The sequence below is a fragment of the Pteropus medius genome, unplaced genomic scaffold, assembly GCF_902729225.1.
Source record: "Pteropus medius unplaced genomic scaffold, Ma_sr-lr_union100, whole genome shotgun sequence".
NCBI lineage: Eukaryota > Metazoa > Chordata > Mammalia > Chiroptera > Pteropodidae > Pteropus > Pteropus medius.
This window is the reverse complement of record NW_024353908.1, coordinates 5,688,778-5,710,612: the sequence shown is the minus strand read 5'-3', so window position 1 is coordinate 5,710,612 and position 21,835 is coordinate 5,688,778. Positions and strand designations below refer to the sequence as shown.

Sequence of the window (21,835 nt, the reverse complement as noted above, 5' to 3'; positions counted from 1 at the left end):
AATGATAAGTGGCCCTTTTCTTTCCCTTATAAAAGACATTACCAAATGGTTCAGTCATTTAACCTTTCCTTTAAAAATATCATGATACTTAAATGCTTTTTGTTAACAAAAATTCCTTTTGAGTCTGGAGATTCTGTTTGCCTGCCGACCGCACCCCAACCTCAACACATACTCCTCACTACCAAAAAGAAAAAGAAAAAGCAGCAACTCTTAAATTACTAAAAGTCCAGGGACAGTTTTCTCATAACAAATGTTCCCTCTGACTTTCTGTTGTATGTCCTGTCTTCACTAACCCACTACTGGCTTGAGTTCCTGCTTCTGTTCACTTTGGAATCAGGTAGAGCTTTGCTTTAAGCCAGGCGAGGATTATATGTATTAAAGAGAGGCTTATTTATAACCAAAGTATGGACAAAATACTCAGAAGAAATAATTATTACAAATACTCTGTAAAGTTTCAAAACTAGAAATGATATGATGAAATATGAATTCTAGAGATAACTCATAACATGGTAGTGTTTAGTATAGTGGTTGGGAACGAGCCTCAGTTTTCTCTTTCCTAAAACGGGAATGATAACAGCCTTCACCTCATAGGATTATAGTGAAGATTAAATGAATGAATCCATCAAAAACTTTTAAAAAAACTACCTAGCACATTGTAAGTGCACAATAATTACTTTTTTCACTTTTTAAAATTCTCCTCCTTATGAGAAATCCCAATATATTCCCATTTTCTTTCTTCTTTCAAAATTCTTTTGTTTGCAAAAGAAATGTTTTTTTCCTTTTCCTCTTCACACTTTTTATCTATTATTTTTGTTACACAAAGAAATTAAAATGGGACTATTCCAACTACATGTATTGGTTTTGTATAGGTGTGTCTTCATAAATTTGTATAGATTTGCAGCAAATTTTAAACCCCTCTGAGAATTTGCTTTGTAGAGTGTGATGAATCTTTTTTTTTTTTCAAATGAAATGCATTTTTAATGAAGAAAACCAAAACTTTATGAGCTTAAGTTTCAGTTGATTAAATTTTTTATATGACATAAATGTAGATCATTGGCCATTTTTGTTTGAAAGATGTAGTTTTGACTTTGATCTGAAAAGGTCAATATGAATTTAGTTTTGTACACCCTGACAAGTAAAAAAATGTTTCATTTGTGGCTAAAATACACATTCCTAGTTTGATTAGTGAGAATACCCCATGGGCAGATTCAACTTACTTTGTTAATAAAATGTTTCTCAGAGATGTTTTCAGGCTGACCACAGCATAGAGGAAGGACATGGATCACTCTGAATCAATGATCAGTTCATGGAACATAACATCGGCTCCTTCAGAAGAAAAGTTCAGGCAAAGATCCAGAATAGCAAGTAAAAAACCAGCCATTTTATACTTGTGAAAGGTTGATAGTTCGACCAAGTGCTTACCTAGAAAATATGGCGCTATAAGACTTCCCTTTTTATAGAAAAAGAAGATAGAAAATATGGATAAAATATCTAATACATAAATGTGTATAGATTGTTTTAAACTTATATAAAAGCAGAGAAAATAGTATAGTGAGCCCCCCTCATGGACTTCTCACTCAGCTTCAACAATTGTCAACTCATGGCTCATCTTGTTTCATGTATATACCTCCCTCTCACTTGCAACTACTAGACATAATTTCATCTTTAAATATTTCAGTACATTAGAACTCTTCCTAGAAAGATGCATAGTCGAAAGTTTGCATACAATTTTCAGAAGTTTCCCTGATACCCAGTTTAAGAAGCAGTGACAGAGCTGGATCATTTGGAAGTGGGAAAGGGAAGAGATTTCACAAAAGCCTTCCATGTGATACCCTGACAGGCAAATGATCCATGCCTATTACAAATATAAAATGGCTGGTTTTTTACTTGCTATTCTTCCCATTTACTCTCACCTTTACCATTCATCTGTGATATTTGAGTGAGCTAAAAAGATGACTTAAAGAAAGGCCTAATGTGTCCCTACCTCTCCTCACCTTCAAGATGGCCTTTCATTGTTTTGAGATGAATGAGCTAAGTGATCTAACACTGATCTACTTAAATGTGAAAGCAGAAATTTCATGACTAACAGTATTAGATAACATTAGTTATTGAGCATGTACTATGCGCTGAGTACTTTTCATGCATTTTTATCACTTAAACTAATCAACAAACTCAACGACTACTAGGTGGGTAGTATGCACAATCCCATTTTGCAAATAGAAAACTGAAGTTCAAATCATTTAAGCAGCTTGCCTAGGGGTTGAACTCAGATTTATTTGGAATTCCAGCCAGACATTAACAATACTTAACACCACCCCTCTCCATTACGTTCTGACAGTTGGCCATATACTTAGCTCGTATGCCCCAATCAGGTATATATGAGAAATTTATAACCATTTGCATCATTTATAATAACTTGTCGATGGTTATATAAGACATTTTAGAACATTGCATGAGAAAGTCCTTAATGTATGTTATTCTTAAATAACAGATTTGATGCAAACCAAAAAAAAAAAGCCAGAGAAAAGACTTAGCAACATATATCTCATATCCAACTGCATCTTAATATTTGAGTCCAAAGTGTCATCATCTTCCATATAGGTGGCTATGGGAGCCTCCTAATTATTTTTTCTGTGTCCCGTTTTATCTCCCTTCCACACTGACCTCAGAATGATGTTTTACAAATGTTCACCTGATCATGTCACTTTTCTGCTTAAAACCTCCCAAAGGCTTCTTCTATCAGAGCAGAAAAATCACATTTCTTTCAGAGGCCTGCAAAGCTCCATAAATAACATCTGGCCCTGACTGCCTCAGTTCATGTGCTGACCTGAACTGAGCACTGTTGGCGTGGTCATTGTTGTCCATCTTGTTCCTCCAATATGCCAAGCTGCTTCCTACCTCAGGAATTAAGCTCCTCTGGCTCTCAGCGTAGCTGGTCTCTTCATATCATTTAAGTTTCAGCTGGAATGTCACCACAGAGTAGGCTTCTTCTCTACTAATGGCTTTCTATGGTTTATTTACTACGTTGCACTGGTGTTACTCTATGAAATTCTTCTTGATTTGTTTCCATCGTGTTTGTCTCTGCGTGCTCAACTGAAATACGGTTTTTGTAATATCAAGAGCTTTGTTTTAGTTGCTTCTCTGTCCTCTGTAAATGGTGGTTTAATGAATGACTGCATTGTTAAATGGGGGTGGTTACTGTGTCCCCTCATGTCAAGCTCTCATCACGGTGCTCCGCAGTCAGAAAGTGCTCTGAGATGCTGCAGTTATTGTCAGGGTCAGTAATTCCAAACTAGAATTTCATCTTCACATAACTGATACAAGTCTTAGGAATCACCCAAGACAGTGCACTTCCTCAGAAACCAGGAGACCCCTCAGTCTCCTGATGTAGATCCTGAAGTCTGTTATTATGAAGCAACTGCTTTTTGCTAGTTTTCAGCTCCTGTAGACTTGACCTTCAAACCAGCAGCATTCAGCTCTCACATCTGACTGACCTTTTGCTTAGGCCCAGGGCAATGTTTTCATCTCTGACAAACTTGACCACTGCCAATTTTTTAAGAGTGTCAGTTCTTATGAAAAGAAGTTTTGCTGCCTGTACCATAATGATCTCTAATACCCAGTAAACTGCAAACAATGGAGGCATTTTTTTTGGCTGGGGGAATGCTAAAACAAGGCGTCTGCAATTCTGAGGCGGTGCTAAACTGGGGCACACGGAAAAGTTCTAGCACGTGGAATGCTGCACTCCCAGCTCTATTAGGAGGGGGGAGAACTGGACAGTCCTTACAATGAGCTATTATAAGGGCATCACTGAACCACGCAATCGCAGCCCTTTACAAAGCCATAAAAATGTATACAAATATATTTGATATACTATCAAATGGTATACAAACTCAATTGTCTGGACTTGAATATTAGACTAAAAATTTCATAAGTAACAGAGTCCCCTTAATCTGATCAAGCATTTTTAAAAAAATTGAAATGAGGCAATTTCATTATTATATAACAATTTCGTGGGTTTATTTGTTGTTTGCAAAATTTATAATAGAGGAATGATGCCTGAATATATTTTTATTTGTCCGGATCCACAGAATTTAATTTTTATGGAATGTATATATTTTTTTAAATTATAAATTTGTGTCATGTATATTATAGGAAATATAGAAAAGAATCAATAAAGTAGCGATAATCTATAATTTTATTATTCCAGGATAGTCATTATTAAGTCTTTGCTAAATAATTTGTAATTGGTCTACTTTGTCTATGCATTCATATAAACAACATTTTAAAGCCAGTTTAGGATCAAAATATATGTAGTGTTTCTAACCTGCTTTGTGTTCTCCTTAGTTGTGAACTTTCTCCCTCATTAAAAGTCATTTTATAAAATTTGTATTTTAATGACTGCATTGTATCCACCTATATACTGTTGTTCTCAACTGGAAGCAGTTTTGTCCCTTACAGGACATTCGAAAGGTCCAGAGACATTTTTGGTTGTCAATAACTGGTGCTGGGGGGAAGGTGTTACTGGGATCTACTGAGTAGAGGCCAAGGGTACTGCTAAATACCCTACAATACACAGGGCAGTCCCACTGCAAAGAAGTATCTGGCCTCAGGTTCAATAGTGCTGAGGTTAGGGAACCCTGAATTTATATGGCTACCTCGTAAGGAATTTAATCCAATCTATCATTAGATCTTTGTTTCCACTTTTTGTTGTTAGAATTAATAGTTGGCACACTTTCTGTAAAGGACCAGAGAGTAAATATTTTAGGCTTTTGGGGACATAGGTCTATTATTCAACTCTGCTCTAGCACTGGTATAGCTTGAAAGCAGTCAAAGACTATATGTCAATGAATGAGCATGGCTTGTCCCCCATAAAACTTTATTTGCCAAACAAAGTGGAGGGCCTTAGGTAGTAATAGTAATTTGACCATTCCTATTATAGATAATGCTTTGATTGACATCCTTGTGCTTAAATCTTCACTTGTTTATGTGATGATTTTCTTTAAAAAGTTCTTGAAAATGTAATTGCTGATAAACGTGTATGTACCTTTTAAAAGTTTACATCAGTTTATTTTATTTTCTCACCCACATCATATGACATTGTTCGTTTAATGAGGCTCTTTCTAAGCACACATATACCACCACCATTCCATCAGATTTGGAACTATGTCCAGGAATGTGGACTATGAAAGGATAAAACAAGATTTGCTAATTTAAATGCCTTCAAGTCAGGCAGATAATCAGTAAAGTGTACCAGTTGTCACTGGCGAGGTGAAGAGCAAGTGGCCATCAGAAGAGGGAAGCCGTCTCTCAGCTCTGTTCATCGAGGCCCACTAGACTGCAGTTCAGTGTTGCTAGATCTTCCAATTCTTTTAGAGAAACCAGAAATTCAAATTTTCATGTGAAAACTTCCAGTTTTTTATTAAATATTGGGTAGGCCAATAAGCCATACCTGTGGACTATTCCCAAGAGCCACCTGCTTGGGGACCTCTGCTTTAACTGTGACTCATCAAGAGGTCTGCACCTCAGAGATCGAGGCAAATCTGCAGGCTCCTGGCCATGTGTTCTAGATCCTCAGGGCCCTAAGCCTCATAGATGAGAGCTATAAGAAGTGGCCATCTTTGTGCAAACCCTAAGAGAAAAGCAAACTTTATCTCTCCGAGTAGGGAGTCAGGCTGTGAATCACTGCCTGACCTCGAGATTTAGTTCCTCCAGTGCTTTTTCAATTAGTCAGGAAGAGAGAGAATGTCACATCACCATTTCCTCAGGACATTTCCAGAGGCTGTGAGAGTCCTAGCCTCCAACCCCTACAGTGGTCTGCACAATCAGACCCCTTGTTCTTAGCTTCTGTTCTCCCATCATTCATGTACTTCAGCCACACTGATTCCATTTATTCATTGATTCACAAATATTTGCTGAGTTTCTACTATGTGCAAGGCCATGTCTGGACAAAGTAGAGCAGGGTATAAGGATCAGGAGCACTGGCAGGGCGTGGGTTGAGATTTTGAGTAAGTTCTTAGGATAGGTGTAGGAGATAAGATCAGAGAGGTCATACCCCAGGGTGGGTGGGAAGTAGGCAAAGTGGGCATGGGTCTGCAAACTTTGTCAGACTTGATAAAACAGATTTTTCGTCCTCTCACTCAGAGATTCTGAGTCAGAATCTCTGGAGTTGGGCCCAAGGATGTTCATTTCTAACAAGCTCTACAGGTAGCACTGGTTTAGAGAATTGTAGGCCATTGTAAGTACTTTGTTTTTTTTTTTCTCAGAGGTAAACAGGGAGCCATTACAGGGTATCTTATTGCAGAGGAGTGACATGATCTGACATGTTTTACAAGGATGACTCTAGTCAGTATATTGAAAATAGACTGCAAGCAGGCAAAGACAAAAGCAGATAGAAGAGCCGAGACTTTCAGTAATCCAAATGAGAAATGATGATGGCATGGGTCAAGAGGTAATAATAGAGATGGTGAAAATTATTTACATTCTGGATATATTCTGAAGAAGAAGCCAATACATTTTAATGGATTGGACATAGGATGTGAAGGAAAGAAAGGTGGCAAAGATGACCAAGGTTTCTGGAATGAGCAACTAGGTAAAACCATGTAAAGACCATTTTCTTTTTTACCTACCAGAAGAAAAAGCAATTTCATACATTTCAACCTAATCTACTGAGATGGAGTAGCCCATGGGAGGAGCTGATTTGGAGGAGATGATGAACATATTAAGTTTGAGATGTCTGCAGTCCTCCAAATAGTGCTGTGGAGTAGGCGGGTAAGATGAATCTAGAGTTCAGAGACATCTGGACTGAGCATTTAAATCCCTGAGACCGGCTTAGATCACCAGGGCTGTGCGTGCAGATAGGGAAAATCAAGCTCTGAGCCTTGAGGCACTGTGACATTTAAGAAGGAGAGAAGCGGGAGAACTAGCAAAGGAAACTTGAAAAGATGAAAGACATTAGAGGAAAACCAGGCAAGTGTGGTAAATTAGAAGCCAAATAAAGAAGTTGTGTTAGGAGACTTTTTTTCTGTTCCCTGAACATGAGAAGCTTGTCCACACCTGGGACATTTGTGCTTGCTGGGCTTCTCTTCCCACTAATCTGCCTGGCTCATCTCTTCCCCAACTTCAGATCTGCTTAAATCTCACCTTCTCAGTGAGGCCAGCCTTGAACAGCTTATAGAATATTAAGAGTAGTTGCTTGACATCTGGTTGGTACTCAAGCAGTATTTGTTGAATGAATGGTGAACATATAATTCTTTTCACGGGAGCAGAAATCCAAGTGAGAAAGTATTCAAGCATTGCACTCAACATGTGGCGTGGTCCATGGAGCACCCCGTGGGTGCTTATTAGAAATGCGAGGTCTTTGTTCCCACCCCAGACCTACGGTGTCACACTGCATTTAACAAGATCCCAGGTGATTTATATACACATTAAGGTTTGCACCTAATCCTGTATTTAGTTTTTTATTGTATATGGCAAGAGAGCTTTGGGCATACGCTTAGATATCAACAACTCAAGAGGTTAAAACTGTCAAAATCAGATGTCTTCTACAGTTGCTTCTGTATTCAATCAGTTATCTTCATATGATTTTAAAAACCTCTGAAGAGGCTTTCAAGAGTATTTTCTATGGTTATCCAAGTGATTTCATATTTTTATTTTTTTAAGTTTTATTATTAGTTTCAAGTATATGTTACATTGGTTAGACATTTATATAGTTTATGAAATGATCCCCCTGATTACTCCTCTCCTCAGGCTCTACACATAGCCATTACATTGCTGCTGACTGCATTCCCTAAGCCGTGCTCCCCAGCGCCGTGACCATCTGTCAACTACTAATTTATACTTCTTTAACCCTTCACCGTTTTCTCCCAGTCCCCCCACCTCCTTCCCTTCTGGCTGTCACCAGATTGTCTTCTGTATTTGTGGGTCTGTTTTTGATTAGTTTGTTCTTTTTGTTCCTTAGATTCTGCATATAAGTGAAATTATATGATATTTATCTTTCACTGTCTGGCTTATTTCACTCATAGCACAATAACCTTTAGGTCCAGCCACGTCTTTGCAAATGGTACAATTTCATATTTTTTATGGCTGAGTAATATTCCATTGTATATATGAACCATAACTTCTTTATCCAATCGTCTGTTGATGGGCATATAGGTTGCTTCCATATTTTGGCTACTGTAAATTGTGCTGCCATGGACATAAGGGTGCACAGATCTTTAGGAATTATTGTTTTGATTTTCTTTGGATAAATACCCAGAAGTGCACTTGCTGGGTCAAAAGATATATCCATTTTTAATTTTTTGAGGAACCTCTAGACTGTTTTCCATAGTGGCTGTACCAGTTAGTTTTATTTTTAATTGACCTAAGCTAGGAGTGAATATAAAATGCACAGCTGCTGGTCCATGGTGAACAATTTTGAATGAATGAATGCTAATTGTTTTCTATAATTTACAGAACCTTACTGTTTAACATGACATAACCATGCACAATGACTGATATGATTCTCAGAGTGCAGGACTTGTAAATGCATGGTTTTCTCCCAAAGTGAGTAATAGATTAAATTTATTAATCTTGCTGTTTCTCTCATAGAAATTTTATTCTGAAGGTGGCATTTTTATTCCAAGATTATAAATACTCTGCAGGCAGATGGCTACCTCTCTTAATCTTTCATATTTCTACTTGGTGGAGATAAAAATTTGATGTTCTTTTTATAATTAGACCTTTGGCTTATATTAGTCAGAGAGAAAAATTATATATATACGAGGAGTTTTCTTATGATAATACCTTTTTTCCTGAGGCTACTAAATGTTGCTTGTCCTAAACACAAATCATCCCCAACTTGCAGATTATAAACACACTGTTTTATAAGTCATTTAGCTAAGGGTAAAAGACTTGGAATTTTTGGTAGGGCTAGTGTAGTTTATTCTACTACACCATCAAAATTTTAGAAAAATGCATTTGCTATCCTTTCCTTTCATACACATTTATAATTCATTTCTCTTCATTCAGAAGCCTCATGATCCTACAAAGGAATATGATAGAAAGCAGTGTAGAAGTATACAGACCAATAAAAATGGGACATAAATTCATAGGGTATGTGAACACACCTCAGGATTTACAATTTTATTTTTACTACTTTATTCATTTCAAGCCCTAGATCAATATTGATCAGCTCTACAAGGTATTGGCCTACTTTATTTCTGAGGACAGAATCATGAAAATCTGGGTCTGATTTCTAACTCTGGCAAGTCTTAATTTTCTTTACAAAGTTTCTGGTGTTTTTATCTTTAAAATAGGGACAATTAAGTATACCCTGGGTTCTTTCTTGGCTGCTTGTCCAATTTAGACAATATTTGAAAAAACAACTACACGAAACTATATACACATATACTATTTCTTTTTAGAAAAATCACCTCATTCTTTCCTTCAAACCTTGCTAAAACTTCTATGTAATAGGAAAACTGAATTCTGGTTAGGTCAAACTTTCTTACAGAGCAGAGGTTTGCACTTTCTGTAGAAATCCTGATAATGGATATTTCAGGCTTCGAGGGCCATTGGGGGCTCTGTTGCAACTATCCACCTCTACCTTTGTAGTGTGAAAGTGGCCATTGACAATATGTAAATGAGTGGGTGTGGCTGTGTTCCAATATTGTTGACACAAATTTAGATTTCATATAATTTTCATGTATCATGAAATATCATTCTTTTGATCTTTACCAACCATTTAAAAATGTAAAATTTATTATTAGTTTACAGGCCTTAAAAAATTGGGAGTGGGCCTTATTGGGCTGTTGGGCAGGCCCCCTGTAATAAGGCAAAAGATCTTGGGCTTATCAACCTTAGTCACTTCTAACTTTCCTTTAAGTACTCTTTAATTTGCTTTTTGTTTGTATCTGATTTGGTTCTTCTCTCTTAGGTCAGGTCAGGATTCATATCCTTATTGGTGTGCTTATTGTTTGTTAAGGATGCCTTCGTACAGATTGTACAGAAAACAAGTCAGAGTGAGAATAAGTGTTCTGTGCTTGAGTTTTCTTTCGTGGTGACGTTATATTGTGGGACTAAAAAGAACCTTAGCACTTACGAGATGTGACCTCGACAAGACTTTGTCCAAGTAACTTAAGGAAGCTAGCCGTCTCTGTTTTAGTATTCTTTCAGGTATGGTGATTGCATAATTGACCTTCTCTATAAACTAATTTAAAAAACAGTATGAAAGTGAGGGTGGTAGTGGATAGCAATTGATTGAATTATAATCCTTTTAATATTTTTTAATTTACTGAGCAGAAGAATACATAAAATGAGAAATCTAAAACTTTGTTGACTTGTTAAAAAATAAATTATAAACTAAAAGGATCATGGGAATTTTTATTCAGTTTTGTTTATATTCTGGTTTACAGATAGTAGGATGAGTAGAACAGTGGACATCAGATGGGAACTTTTTTCCCTCTAGTGAATTATTTTGTCAGCCAAGATGATAGTATCTACAGGCACCATCTTACACTGATGTGTTCTAGGATCTTTAGAATGAAACTGATGGAAAACAACCTGTCAGTGTTACCTGAGAAGTGGCAAAGCTAAAGTGTGACAGTTAGAAGGTGTTCCATTCCAATTCTCTTGCTGTCAATTCAAATCTGAATGAAGAAAGGGAAAAGGGCAAAACATCACTGGAGGCAAAAATGATAAAACTAAAACTTCCCTACTTGGGGCACATCATGAGAAGACAGGGGTTTTTTTGGAAAAGAAAATAAGGCTGGAAAATACAGAAGGCAGCAGGAAAAGAGGAAGACAGAATATGAGATGAATTAATTCTATAAAAGAAGCCATAGGCATGAGTCTGCAGAAGCTGAGCAAGGCTGTTGAGGACAGCACATTGTGGACATGTCTCATTCAGAGTCCCCAGGAGTCATTGCAGAGTCAAGGAGATGTAACAACACAGTAATAAGGAAGAAAAATTTCAAAGCCTTTGGGTTTTTGCACTCTAACCAGATCATGATCATCCTTTATGTGAAATGAAATTTTTATCAATAAAATACGATATTTGAATAGAGTGTAAAGTATTCTACCTTTATTTTGTGGTCTATGCTTCAAGTGCTGAGCAATACCCAACTTTTGCTATCTGAATTCCTTAACTTGAGTATGTTTAAAGGTCAAAAACATGCAAAAATTGTCAGGAAATCTTGCAGATGTTAATGCCACATATGTTTTAATTTGTATGCTTGTATGTAGGCAGTTTAAAAATTAATGAAGAGGAAGTCACTAACTAAAAATCTATGGTTTAGGATTGTTGAGGACAGAAATTCTATTTGAATGGCTTTTAAAATAGTCAAGGGACTATAGAGCCTCAGTAATGCTCTGAGGAATTTAGGGTAGGGTTAAGTGTCATCCTCCAGCACCTTCGGGATGGGGGAAGCAAGACACACAGAGGTTGTGATGAACGACAGCCTCTCTGGATCTCGTTTCCCTCATCCAGGTGGTGAATGACATGGCTAGGGTGGAGTGGTGAGACTGCTAGAGTACTGTGTTCTAGATCAGCAGTTCTCAAACTGCGATCAAAGAGCAGGGGCGTTTCAAGATCCTTGTAGTGGTTTTACCAGGTTGAAACTCTTTTTCATAATAGTACCAAGATGTTAGTTTCCTTTCTTCATGCTCATTTCATGAGTATGCAGAAGTGTTGTACAAATGCTATAGGACCTGTTAAAATGTCATTATTCTGATGGCCAGTGGGATTTATGCTAGTGTGTAATCTTGTGTTTTAAAAATTTCTCAGTTTTACTTGCTAATATGCTAAATATTGATAGGTATAACCCACATAAACACAATAAATTTGAAGATTTTAAAAGGGTGCTAAGACAAAAAAGTTTGAGAACTGCTGTTTCAGATACATTGCTAAGTCAGAGGCGTGATGTAATTTAATGCTGAAAACACCTCTATGAGACAGGTTCTATTATTACCTCCATTGAGCACACGAAGAATTAAAGGCCTGAAAAGTTAATGACTTGCAGAAGGTCACATAAATAGTAAGTTGCAAAGCCAGAATTCGAACCCAGTTTTCGAGTGCTTAACTAGACTGTTGACTGTGTTGTCAGACATGCTGTCTCTCAGAGAAGCACGGGGAAGTTCCTGGATTTTGACGCTTCTCAGAAGAGGAACTAACCTTCTCAGAACCTAGGCCACCTCTCAGGGAATGTAGATAGGATTATCTTCTTGAACAGTGTAAAGCAGAGACCACATTCTAGTGGCCTGTGGTCTGAGTCCAGCCTATAGATGTGTTTAATTTGTTTTATACAATGTGAAAAATTAAACAATTCGGTGTCATTTTTTAATCTGGGAGATTTCGCTTAAAAAAGAACTTCAGATTGATAGCTAAATTGAAAAAGTGGAAGATCTAGCCATATTGGACTGATATTCTCATATCGCCACAATCAGCTGCAACTTTATCAGCTGTTTCTTTTAGATGAAATATGCATCCTCTAGTTTGCCACAGACCTCACTAATCCCTATTACATTATAGCTCATGAACCTCATTTATGTTACCTGTTTCAGATGTTTGGATCAGAAACAGCTGTAAATGTTCTGAGGCAATCTGTTCTCAGCTTAATTGAAAACTAAAAAGACCCTGACAGTCAAAAGTTAAAATACATTCCACTCTGATTACCCCAACCTGGATGTAGTAAAGACCTCACTGGCAGTGCTAAATAGAGAACAAGTGGCTTCTTTTTCTTACTAAAGCATAAAATTCTGATTCATTAAAGAATAAGGTTCTGCCAGTGAATTAACATTTATTTTTAAATGTGCAGGCTTTTCTTTTTTAAGTGTAATAGTGAAATGAGCACTTTACACTCATTGCCCTCATTTTATGTTTATTTTAGTAATGTCTGTTGTCCTCATTATTATCGTGTCTGGACCCTTTATGAAACTTAAAATGCCTCTGTGAACCTCTGTGTGCATGTTAGATCAGTCATTTGAAACAATTTGAGACTGTCAACCTAAAGGACTTCAGTATCCTGAGCATTTGGAAAGAATTATTAAGTTTCACATTTTTTGGATAAAATATCTCCCATTTCAACAGTGAATATTAACCATTATCATCATTTTTAAATGTGTATTTGTTTGCCTTTTTTCTTCCTTTGCCTCCAGACTATAAGTGTCATAAAGCTGGAAATCATATCTATGTGTTCATAATGTATATTCTGTGCTTTCTTTGCACCGTGTTTAGTGCATAACAGTAAATAATGGAATGAAAAATGAGTAAATATATAAGTGCATCAGTTGTGTATATGATAACTCTTGTTCTTCTCTAGTCCCAAGAACAATATTAAAAGATTTTTGGTAAAAGTTTTCATGCTTTCTAATTTGAGGGTTAAATTGAGGAGACATTTATTCCACTTAAACATATATCCACTTAAATATACATCCAGTGTGAGTGTGTATGTGTGTGTGCATTTTTTCTGCTTTATTTAGGATAGATACTCTTCTTCCAGATACGAGATCAATAGGAAAGTTGCATATCTATCCAGCTAAGAATAAGCTGTACATTGAGACCAGGATGCAAGATGAGGCTGATGAACTTGGAAGTTTAGCACAGAGACTCCTCCATACTAAAAGACAGTCTTCCTGTAGTTGTAAGTGGCAGAGTTATTTGGCTGTTAGAAAAATCTCATGTGTAACAGCAGCTTTTAGGCAATTTCTTCTCCAAAGGGGGCATTAGCTCTTAACCTATTGCTGAAAGAGAAATGCCATTGTCTATTAATACTACTGGAACTAAAGATGAATAGTGAATCGGCCTTGATCTGACAGTGAGTTCGACTTTGATAGCTCATCACTTTAAAAGGTTCTTTTATATTTATGAAAAAAAGCATGACATCAAGCCAGGGGGGAAATTGATATCAATATTTAAGACCAAATTTGTAGGGTTTCCAAAAGAAAAAAAAAAAAAAAAAGCCCCTTGTACGAATGGTTTTTTTTACATGCATAACTAATTAGCTTAGGTTATTATAAGCAGAGCTGCTGTGATAAAGTTTCCGGTGGTGTCTCGGGATACCTTGTTTATAGTGCCTTCTCTGTGCCAGTCAGTCTACAAATCGGAATTACAGAAAGTAGAGGGAGTGACTAGTCTACCGTTTCTCGTTGGATTGGGGCCACCTAAAACGTTATTATGCTGGAAATGCTAGAATATAATCACTATCAGGTGAGCTTTATTCTTATTCTTATTCAGTCTCTGAAATATAATGCAATAAATTGAGTAATTCACCTTTTCATGTTATTGTAATAGACACACTATTTTCAATAAGAACAGTTTTATTAGTTTAATGCTGTTTGTTTGATGCCATAAGAAATAATTCAATGTAGCTTTGAACAAAGTAAATATTAGTAGGATTTTTTCCCCTAGTGCGTTGCTGTGCTTTCTCCAGCAGCTTCTATACATAGCTCGTAAGAATAAATTGTGATTATCAAGGAAAAGTGACTTTAAGTTGAGTATCATTGATTTTAAAAAAGCATTTCTAATTCTGTATTAATGTTTATAAGAAATAAGAAAGGAGGAAAAAATATCCTGGTAGCTTCATAATCACACATTTAAAAACACATACATTCAAGTCTTATGCTTTTGAAAGAAACTGCTTAATGTAGAATTGCTTTTTATGTTGCATTCAAGATCTTAATTAAAATGTTGAATAATCATGTCCAAATAAAAGTGGGAGGAATTAATCCACAACTAGTTGGTAGAATCATTAGAATGTTTCTGTTTATTTTCTACAACCGTTTTACAGTTGTTTCTTAAGTTCTATTTTTTAAACAAAAAGCTGTTCTGTTTGCCGAGGGAAGTGAAATAAATTGAGTTATGTTCCTTCTAGATTACGGTTTTTGATCTTAATAAACCCTTCCAGGTGCATTGCGGAAATTTTTGCCCTACAGATAGTTGTAAATTTTTAGTTATTAGAAGAAGGGCAGAAGGCTTAAAAGAGATGTACCACTAATTAGCAGGGAAATAAAACAGGACAAAAGTATTACCCCAAATCCTAAAAGTTAGACTTTAAACTTCAGTAATATCAAAATCCATTAGCACAGTACCTGGTACATAACAGGGGCTTAATCATTAATTCTGTTGGTGGACTGGCAAGTCTCATGTTTGTGCCTTAAATGAGCTGTCCGAAACTCACAAATAACAGCGCTGTCTTCTCTTCCCTCCGTGGCTATGTTCAGGTGCAGACCCACCTCGAAAACCCCACCAAGTACCACATACAGCAAGCCCAAAGGCAGCAGGTAAAGCAGTACCTTTCTACCACTTTAGCAAATAAACATGCCAACCAAGTCCTGAGCTTGCCATGTCCAAACCAGCCTGGCGATCATGTCATGCCACCAGTGCCGGGGAGCAGCGCACCCAACAGCCCCATGGCTATGCTTACACTTAACTCCAACTGTGAAAAAGAGGTAATTCATGTCTCCTCCCCTCTCCTGTTTTCTTACACTAAATGACTGTCTGTTGGATATTATTCCCGCACTTGACTATGGACTCTAGTCTGTCCGTGTGGCCACATTCACTGGCCTGTGTCTTACATTCTCCAGCATGGCTGTCACCCTCCAGCCTCTTCTCAGCATCACTGGGTAATTGGGTTATAGCACACAACGGGAGACCTGGCCCACTGAGTGGAACGTGGAGGCGAGGACACTTTCTCTCCCATCCTGTTTCTGCTGCATTAGCTGAGTGTTCTCTTCTCTTCAATGCCTTTCCATTTACAAAGCAGTGAAAATTCAGAGAGAGGAGAAGGGAAGGTGGAAAAGGAAAAGCAAAAATAGAAAAGGTGTGGGACAGGCGATTTAGAAGTTCCGCTTGTTGCGAATGTCTGGAATATTATTTTTATTTCTCTCTGAGTTGTAGAAAAAAGTACAGAATGTGCATGGATGGATTTGAATAGTAGAGCACATGAGAATTTAACAGAAAAACAAAGGTTTAATTGTTAGATAAGTTCAGTTTTATAATAAAATTGCTGCTGCCTGTTAAATCTGCTTTTGTAAAGGCTGGATTGGAGACAAGACTCAAACACACCTCAAGCTAATTGTTGCATCAAAATTTGATGCATAGATATACCTGAGAGGAGAGTTGTGATTAAATGCCTGTTATTTCTAAATTATGAGATGATGAGCCTCATTTTAATGGAGTTTTACTGTACTCTGAAATGTTTATATGATTTCAGAGGTGACTTTTCTGAAGTTTGGTTAATTTTAATTTCTAAAGGGATAAAGTCTTTTCACCTATGCCCAAAGCAACCGTCTTTTCTCTGTCCATATTTGTCATCTATCAAGCTGATTTGATGGAAGTTCTTCCTTCATTATTTCGTTTCTCAGTCAGATTCCACTTTGTTTGAAAGCTTAGTTCATCTTGTTGCTGCACCATCAGCCTCCTGTGAACATGTCATTAAAAAGTCATTTCCAAATCTAAGTCATGGGCTGATTTTGCTTGTGTTTTTGCAGGGATTTTATAAATTTGAAGAACAAAACAGGGCGGAGAGCGAATGCCCAACAATGAACACGCACTCACGAGCATCATGCATGCAGGTACTGAATGACTCGGTGCCCAAGGATGTAAACTTTGTAATGAGAATCTATGTTTGTGGCTAATCTACCTTCCTGATGAATTAAGGGTTCCCCACTCATCGATTTTTTTTTTAAGATAGAAAGCTATGACAGAGCCATTGTCTTCATAGTGTCTCATGATTAAATAATCCTAGGGAAATTAAATTTAAAATGCATTTTTCATTAAGTTGCTTTAAGTCATTAAATAGTATTTAAAATACATAAATTTTAGTAAACAAAATTAAAAAGCTGTACTTCATTTAGATGCCATCGTCAGTGTATGTTATGCAAATGTGTAGGGTAGCAACTTTGATAGACTATTTGTAAAACCAAAATATGTGTATAATCTATATATTATTTTATAAGATGGAATCTCATGGAACATACATTCTGAAACTTTATTAATTTACTAATATTTCGTGGCTATATCCCCAAGTACTTAGAGGTTCTTATATGACATCCTATTTAAAGGATATATAAATTATGCTACATTTATTTATTAATATACTTATGTATATTTAAAAATGTGAGTTAGATGTATAAGAGAAATAATAAGCCATAAAAATCCTTTTTTTTTGCTTTTCTGTATTTTATGTTATCAACTTGCATTACTTTTTTATAAGAGAAAAAAATTATTTTAAAAATTTTATAACACTAACCCAGTAATTTTATTTCACTAAAAATAAAATTAAAAATATACAAAGAAAGGTTGTTCATGAGCCCCTTGGCCCATTAGTCTGTTTACTAGCTCAATTAGAAAATTATCTTTTAAAAACAAGGCAAATAAAACTAGTGTATGTTGAAATGGAACTTAATAAACCATGTACTGGCAATTATTCAAAGCTGACCTATAGTTATTCTTCTCAGGGACCACATAATGCTCATTTTTTGAATGTTTACTGTATTCCTGCACCATGAGCACTCATATGATTTATCCTGAAATCTCACAAGAATGCAATAAGGCAATGAGTATTATTAACCTTATGTTACAGATTGGCCTACTGAAGCTTTTAAAGATTGGGCTTTGCTTCCAATACAGAAAGTGCGAGAATGAGGGTTCCAACAAGCCCCATGGTGTTAGAACCTGTCCTCTTTAATTGGAAGTGGCAAAAAAAAAAAAAAAATACACAAAGGAGCATGTCTCTGAGTTCTGAGATTTCATTGTGTGCTTATGAAGCACTCTAGATCTAAGTGTGTGTTATACATACGTACACGCACACACAGCAATAGTTTAGATACGTAAGGTGTTTACGAACAAATGGTTTCACATACTTTGCAACTGCTGCAATGCACATGTAATCACTGTTGTTTGTGATCATAACTAATGCTTTGGTACTTTAGGAATAAAATTGATCTAGTGGGAATGTCAGCTCCACGAACGTAATGATAACCTCGTCCTGGTGTAGTCCTTGGGGAGTACCAAGCACACCGGCAGCTCTACAGGAGAAACTTACTTTATAAGTCACTGTAAGATCAGTGCAGGGCCAGCCAGTGGCCTGAGAACCACAGTGCCCCCACATGCCCCCATGGGAGCAAAGGGCTGAATTACCATGTGTGTTTTCCTACTCCAAGGAGGGTCTAGGAAGGGTATGGGATATAGTCTTTAGAGAAAAAAGGGTATGTCAGCTATTATTCAAGATGAGGTTTCCTGGTTCATCTTTCCTATGGAGAGCAGCCAGTTTACCATAGCAGTTGAGAACACGGTTCAAATTGTGGCTCTAAATCTTCTTTGATGTGTGACTTTGAGCTAGTTGCTTCTCGTTTATCTCACCTGGAAAATAGATATAATAGTACCTACTCTGTTTGGGTTAATGTCCGGGGTAAATAACTGAGCCCACAAAAAGCCCTGAGCACGGTGTCTGACACCTGTGAATCACTTACTAGATGCTGGTTGCAAATGCCATCCTTATCTGTTAGTATTAACTAACGGCCTTTGATAATTTTCATATTTTGGGAGGAAGAGCACAGTTACTTCTTAGAATCTAACTAAAGAGCATTATTGCTTTGGGTAAGAAGAAACCCAAGATCTTTTCTTGGGTTGCTTTGAACAGTTTTTGCTTATATCTCTCTTCAATTGACCTTTTTCCTGCAGATGGATGATGTTATCGATGACATCATTAGCCTAGAATCAAGTTATAATGAAGAAATCCTGAGCTTGATGGATCCTGCCTTGCAAATGGCAAATACGGTATTAATGACTTTTTTTTAAAGAAAATTTTGAGCTACTTCTAGTGTTCTCTCCCTTTTCCTGAACTTTATCTTTGCAAGTGATTCATTGAGAAATTTATTAATAATAAAACAGGTAATTATTTCAGGATCACAAATAAGTGACTTAGACATCAGGAATTAAGTATTTCTCATGAGATTATAAAGCTCTGTACTCCCTGTAGTTCAAGTTTACTTTCAGTAGGACGTTAGGCTTTCCAATTCCCCCTGACATCCAATGCCAGCTTGTAGTACACTGCTACCAAGGGAAACACTATGGATGATACTGTATACAACAGTAATCTAGTTAGCCTGAAAAACTAATGCATTTTTTAAAGGCAGTACCTTATTAGTCACAGGTAATAGAGGGACAGTCAAGTTACTCTTCTTCAACAGCAAAATTTATTCCAATTTTAGTTAGTAGACCAATAGAAACATTTGCTCTTCTATGCTACTTCTCTCTATAATTTGGAGCCTTGCCTGTATTGTTTATTTCATCCCTTATATTTGTGTCTTATGGTACTGTTTTGCCGAAGTCTTACTGAAGATTTTATTTAGTCCTTGCAGTAATTCTGTGAGTCAAGTTGGGGTGGTATCTTTGCCCTCAGTCTTAGTAGATTAGGAAAGGTTAGTTAGTCTTGCACAAGATTGCATGGTTTGGATGTGTCAAGACTCCTCAATAGGTCTTTGAATGCATAGTCAATCCTTTTCTGTATTCCATGAGAGCAATGTCATGAAACTATCATAATCTTTAATAAGTAGTATTTAGAAGACTAACTTCCAAAGAGGTGAAGGGAAGTCATTGTTTAATGAGTATAGAGTTTCAGATTTGTAAGATGAAAAAGTTTCGGAGATCTGTTTCACAATAATGTGAATATACTTAACTTTATTGAACTATACACTTAAAAATGGTTATGATGGTAAATTTTATGATATATATATATATATCATAAATTTATCATAATTTTATGATATATATATATCATAAAATTATATATCATAATTTTATGATATATATATATATATATATATATGGTTTTTTTTAACCACAATAATTTTTTTTTTAAAGACTAAATTTCTATAATAATTCTCTTGGCCAGGGAACATGATAATCCTTAATTCTTTACATCTAANATCTGTTAGTATTAACTAACGGCCTTTGATAATTTTCATATTTTGGGAGGAAGAGCACAGTTACTTCTTAGAATCTAACTAAAGAGCATTATTGCTTTGGGTAAGAAGAAACCCAAGATCTCTTCTTGGGTTGCTTTGAACAGTTTTTGCTTATATCTCTCTTCAATTGACCTTTTTCCTGCAGATGGATGATGTTATCGATGACATCATTAGCCTAGAATGAAGTTATAATGAAGAAATCCTGAGCTTGATGGATCCTGCCTTGCAAATGGCAAATACGGTATTAATGACTTTTTTTTAAAGAAAATTTTGAGCTACTTCTAGTGTTCTCTCCCTTTTCCTGAACTTTATCTTTGCAAGTGATTCATTGAGAAATTTATTAATAATAAAACAGGTAATTATTTCAGGATCACAAATAAGTGACTTAGACATCAGGAATTAAGTATTTCTCATGAGATTATAAAGCTCTGTACTCCCTGTAGTTCAAGTTTACTTTCAGTAGGACGTTAGGCTTTCCAATTCCCCCTGACATCCAATGCCAGCTTGTAGTACACTGCTACCAAGGGAAACACTATGGATGATACTGTATACAACAGTAATCTAGTTAGCCTGAAAAACTAATGCATTTTTTAAAGGCAGTACCTTATTAGTCACAGGTAATAGAGGGACAGTCAAGTTACTCTTCTTCAACAGCAAAATTTATTCCAATTTTAGTTAGTAGACCAATAGAAACATTTGCTCTTCTATGCTACTTCTCTCTATAATTTGGAGCCTTGCCTGTATTGTTTATTTCATCCCTTATATTTGTGTCTTATGGTACTGTTTTGCCGAAGTCTTACTGAAGATTTTATTTAGTCCTTGCAGTAATTCTGTGAGTCAAGTTGGGGTGGTATCTTTGCCCTCAGTCTTAGTAGATTAGGAAAGGTTAGTTAGTCTTGCACAAGATTGCATGGTTTGGATGTGTCAAGACTCCTCAATAGGTCTTTTAATGCATAGTCAATCCTTTTCTGTATTCCATGAGAGCAATGTCATGAAACTATCATAATCTTTAATAGTAGTATTTAGAAGACTAACTTCCAAAGAAGTGAAGGGAAGTCATTGTTTAATGAGTATAGAGTTTCAGATTTGTAAGATGAAAAAGTTTCGGAGATCTGTTTCACAATAATGTGAATATGCTTAACTTTATTGAACTATACACTTAAAAATGGTTATGATGGTAAATTTTATGTTATATATATATGGCTTTTTTTAACCACAATAATTTTTTTTTAAAGACTAAATTTCTATAATAATTCTCTTGGCCAGGGAACATGATAATCCTTAATTCTTTACATCTAAATTATTAGTAAACTAAATTTTTATAGTTAGCATTTTCTTTTGTTTTCCACCTTGATCCAGTTCTTTAAGTTCACTTACTTGAAGTCTGGAGGAGTGAAGACTCCTCTTAAAACTTCAAAGCCTCTTCTAGAATCTTTTGTTTTTTGTCATCTTCCTATTCATTTAAATTCATCTCCTGGTTTTGAAAGAATTAATGTTCTACCATCCTGACAAATATTTCCATGTCAAACTCTCCCTACCCTCTTCGAGCCCTTGGTTTGCTTCTGTGGAACCTTGCTGTTTCCAATTTTGTGCCTCTTGTGAGGCAGACTATACTTGTCCACAGTCAAAATCCTGGGACAAACATGAGCAAAACACTTGGGGGAGTTTGCCCTAGGGAATTTATAAATATACCCAAAGACATGGGTATACTTATAATGTTTTCAGTGCCCTAGCAGTGTTAATTAGCAGTGGCCCAGGCATCCCAGAAGAACTTTGCTGATGAATGTGGTCACTTTGCCAGTGGTGTCTAGTGGGCATACTCAGGAGAACTGTAGAATTGATATGATTAAAAAAACTCATTGCTTTTGTTTTTCTCCAATAGTGGAGACCT

At 36.2% G+C, this 21,835-nt stretch overlaps 1 protein-coding gene across 6 annotated transcripts in view; it reads left to right on the top strand.

Annotated features, from left to right (window-relative positions):
• MITF (melanocyte inducing transcription factor) overlaps nt 1-21,835 on the top strand; it is a 212,490-nt gene that overhangs the window by 166,094 nt on the left and 24,561 nt on the right. For 4 of the 6 annotated variants that reach the window (XM_039851728.1, XM_039851727.1, XM_039851733.1 and 1 more), the window contains 3 exons: nt 15,196-15,423; nt 16,465-16,548; nt 18,659-18,754. In XM_039851728.1, coding sequence (XP_039707662.1) covers nt 15,196-15,423; nt 16,465-16,548; nt 18,659-18,754 — 408 coding nt within the window. The remainder of the gene's footprint in view (nt 1-15,195; nt 15,424-16,464; nt 16,549-18,658; nt 18,755-21,835) is intronic. The other 2 variants (XM_039851730.1, XM_039851729.1) reach the window with 1 other exon arrangement.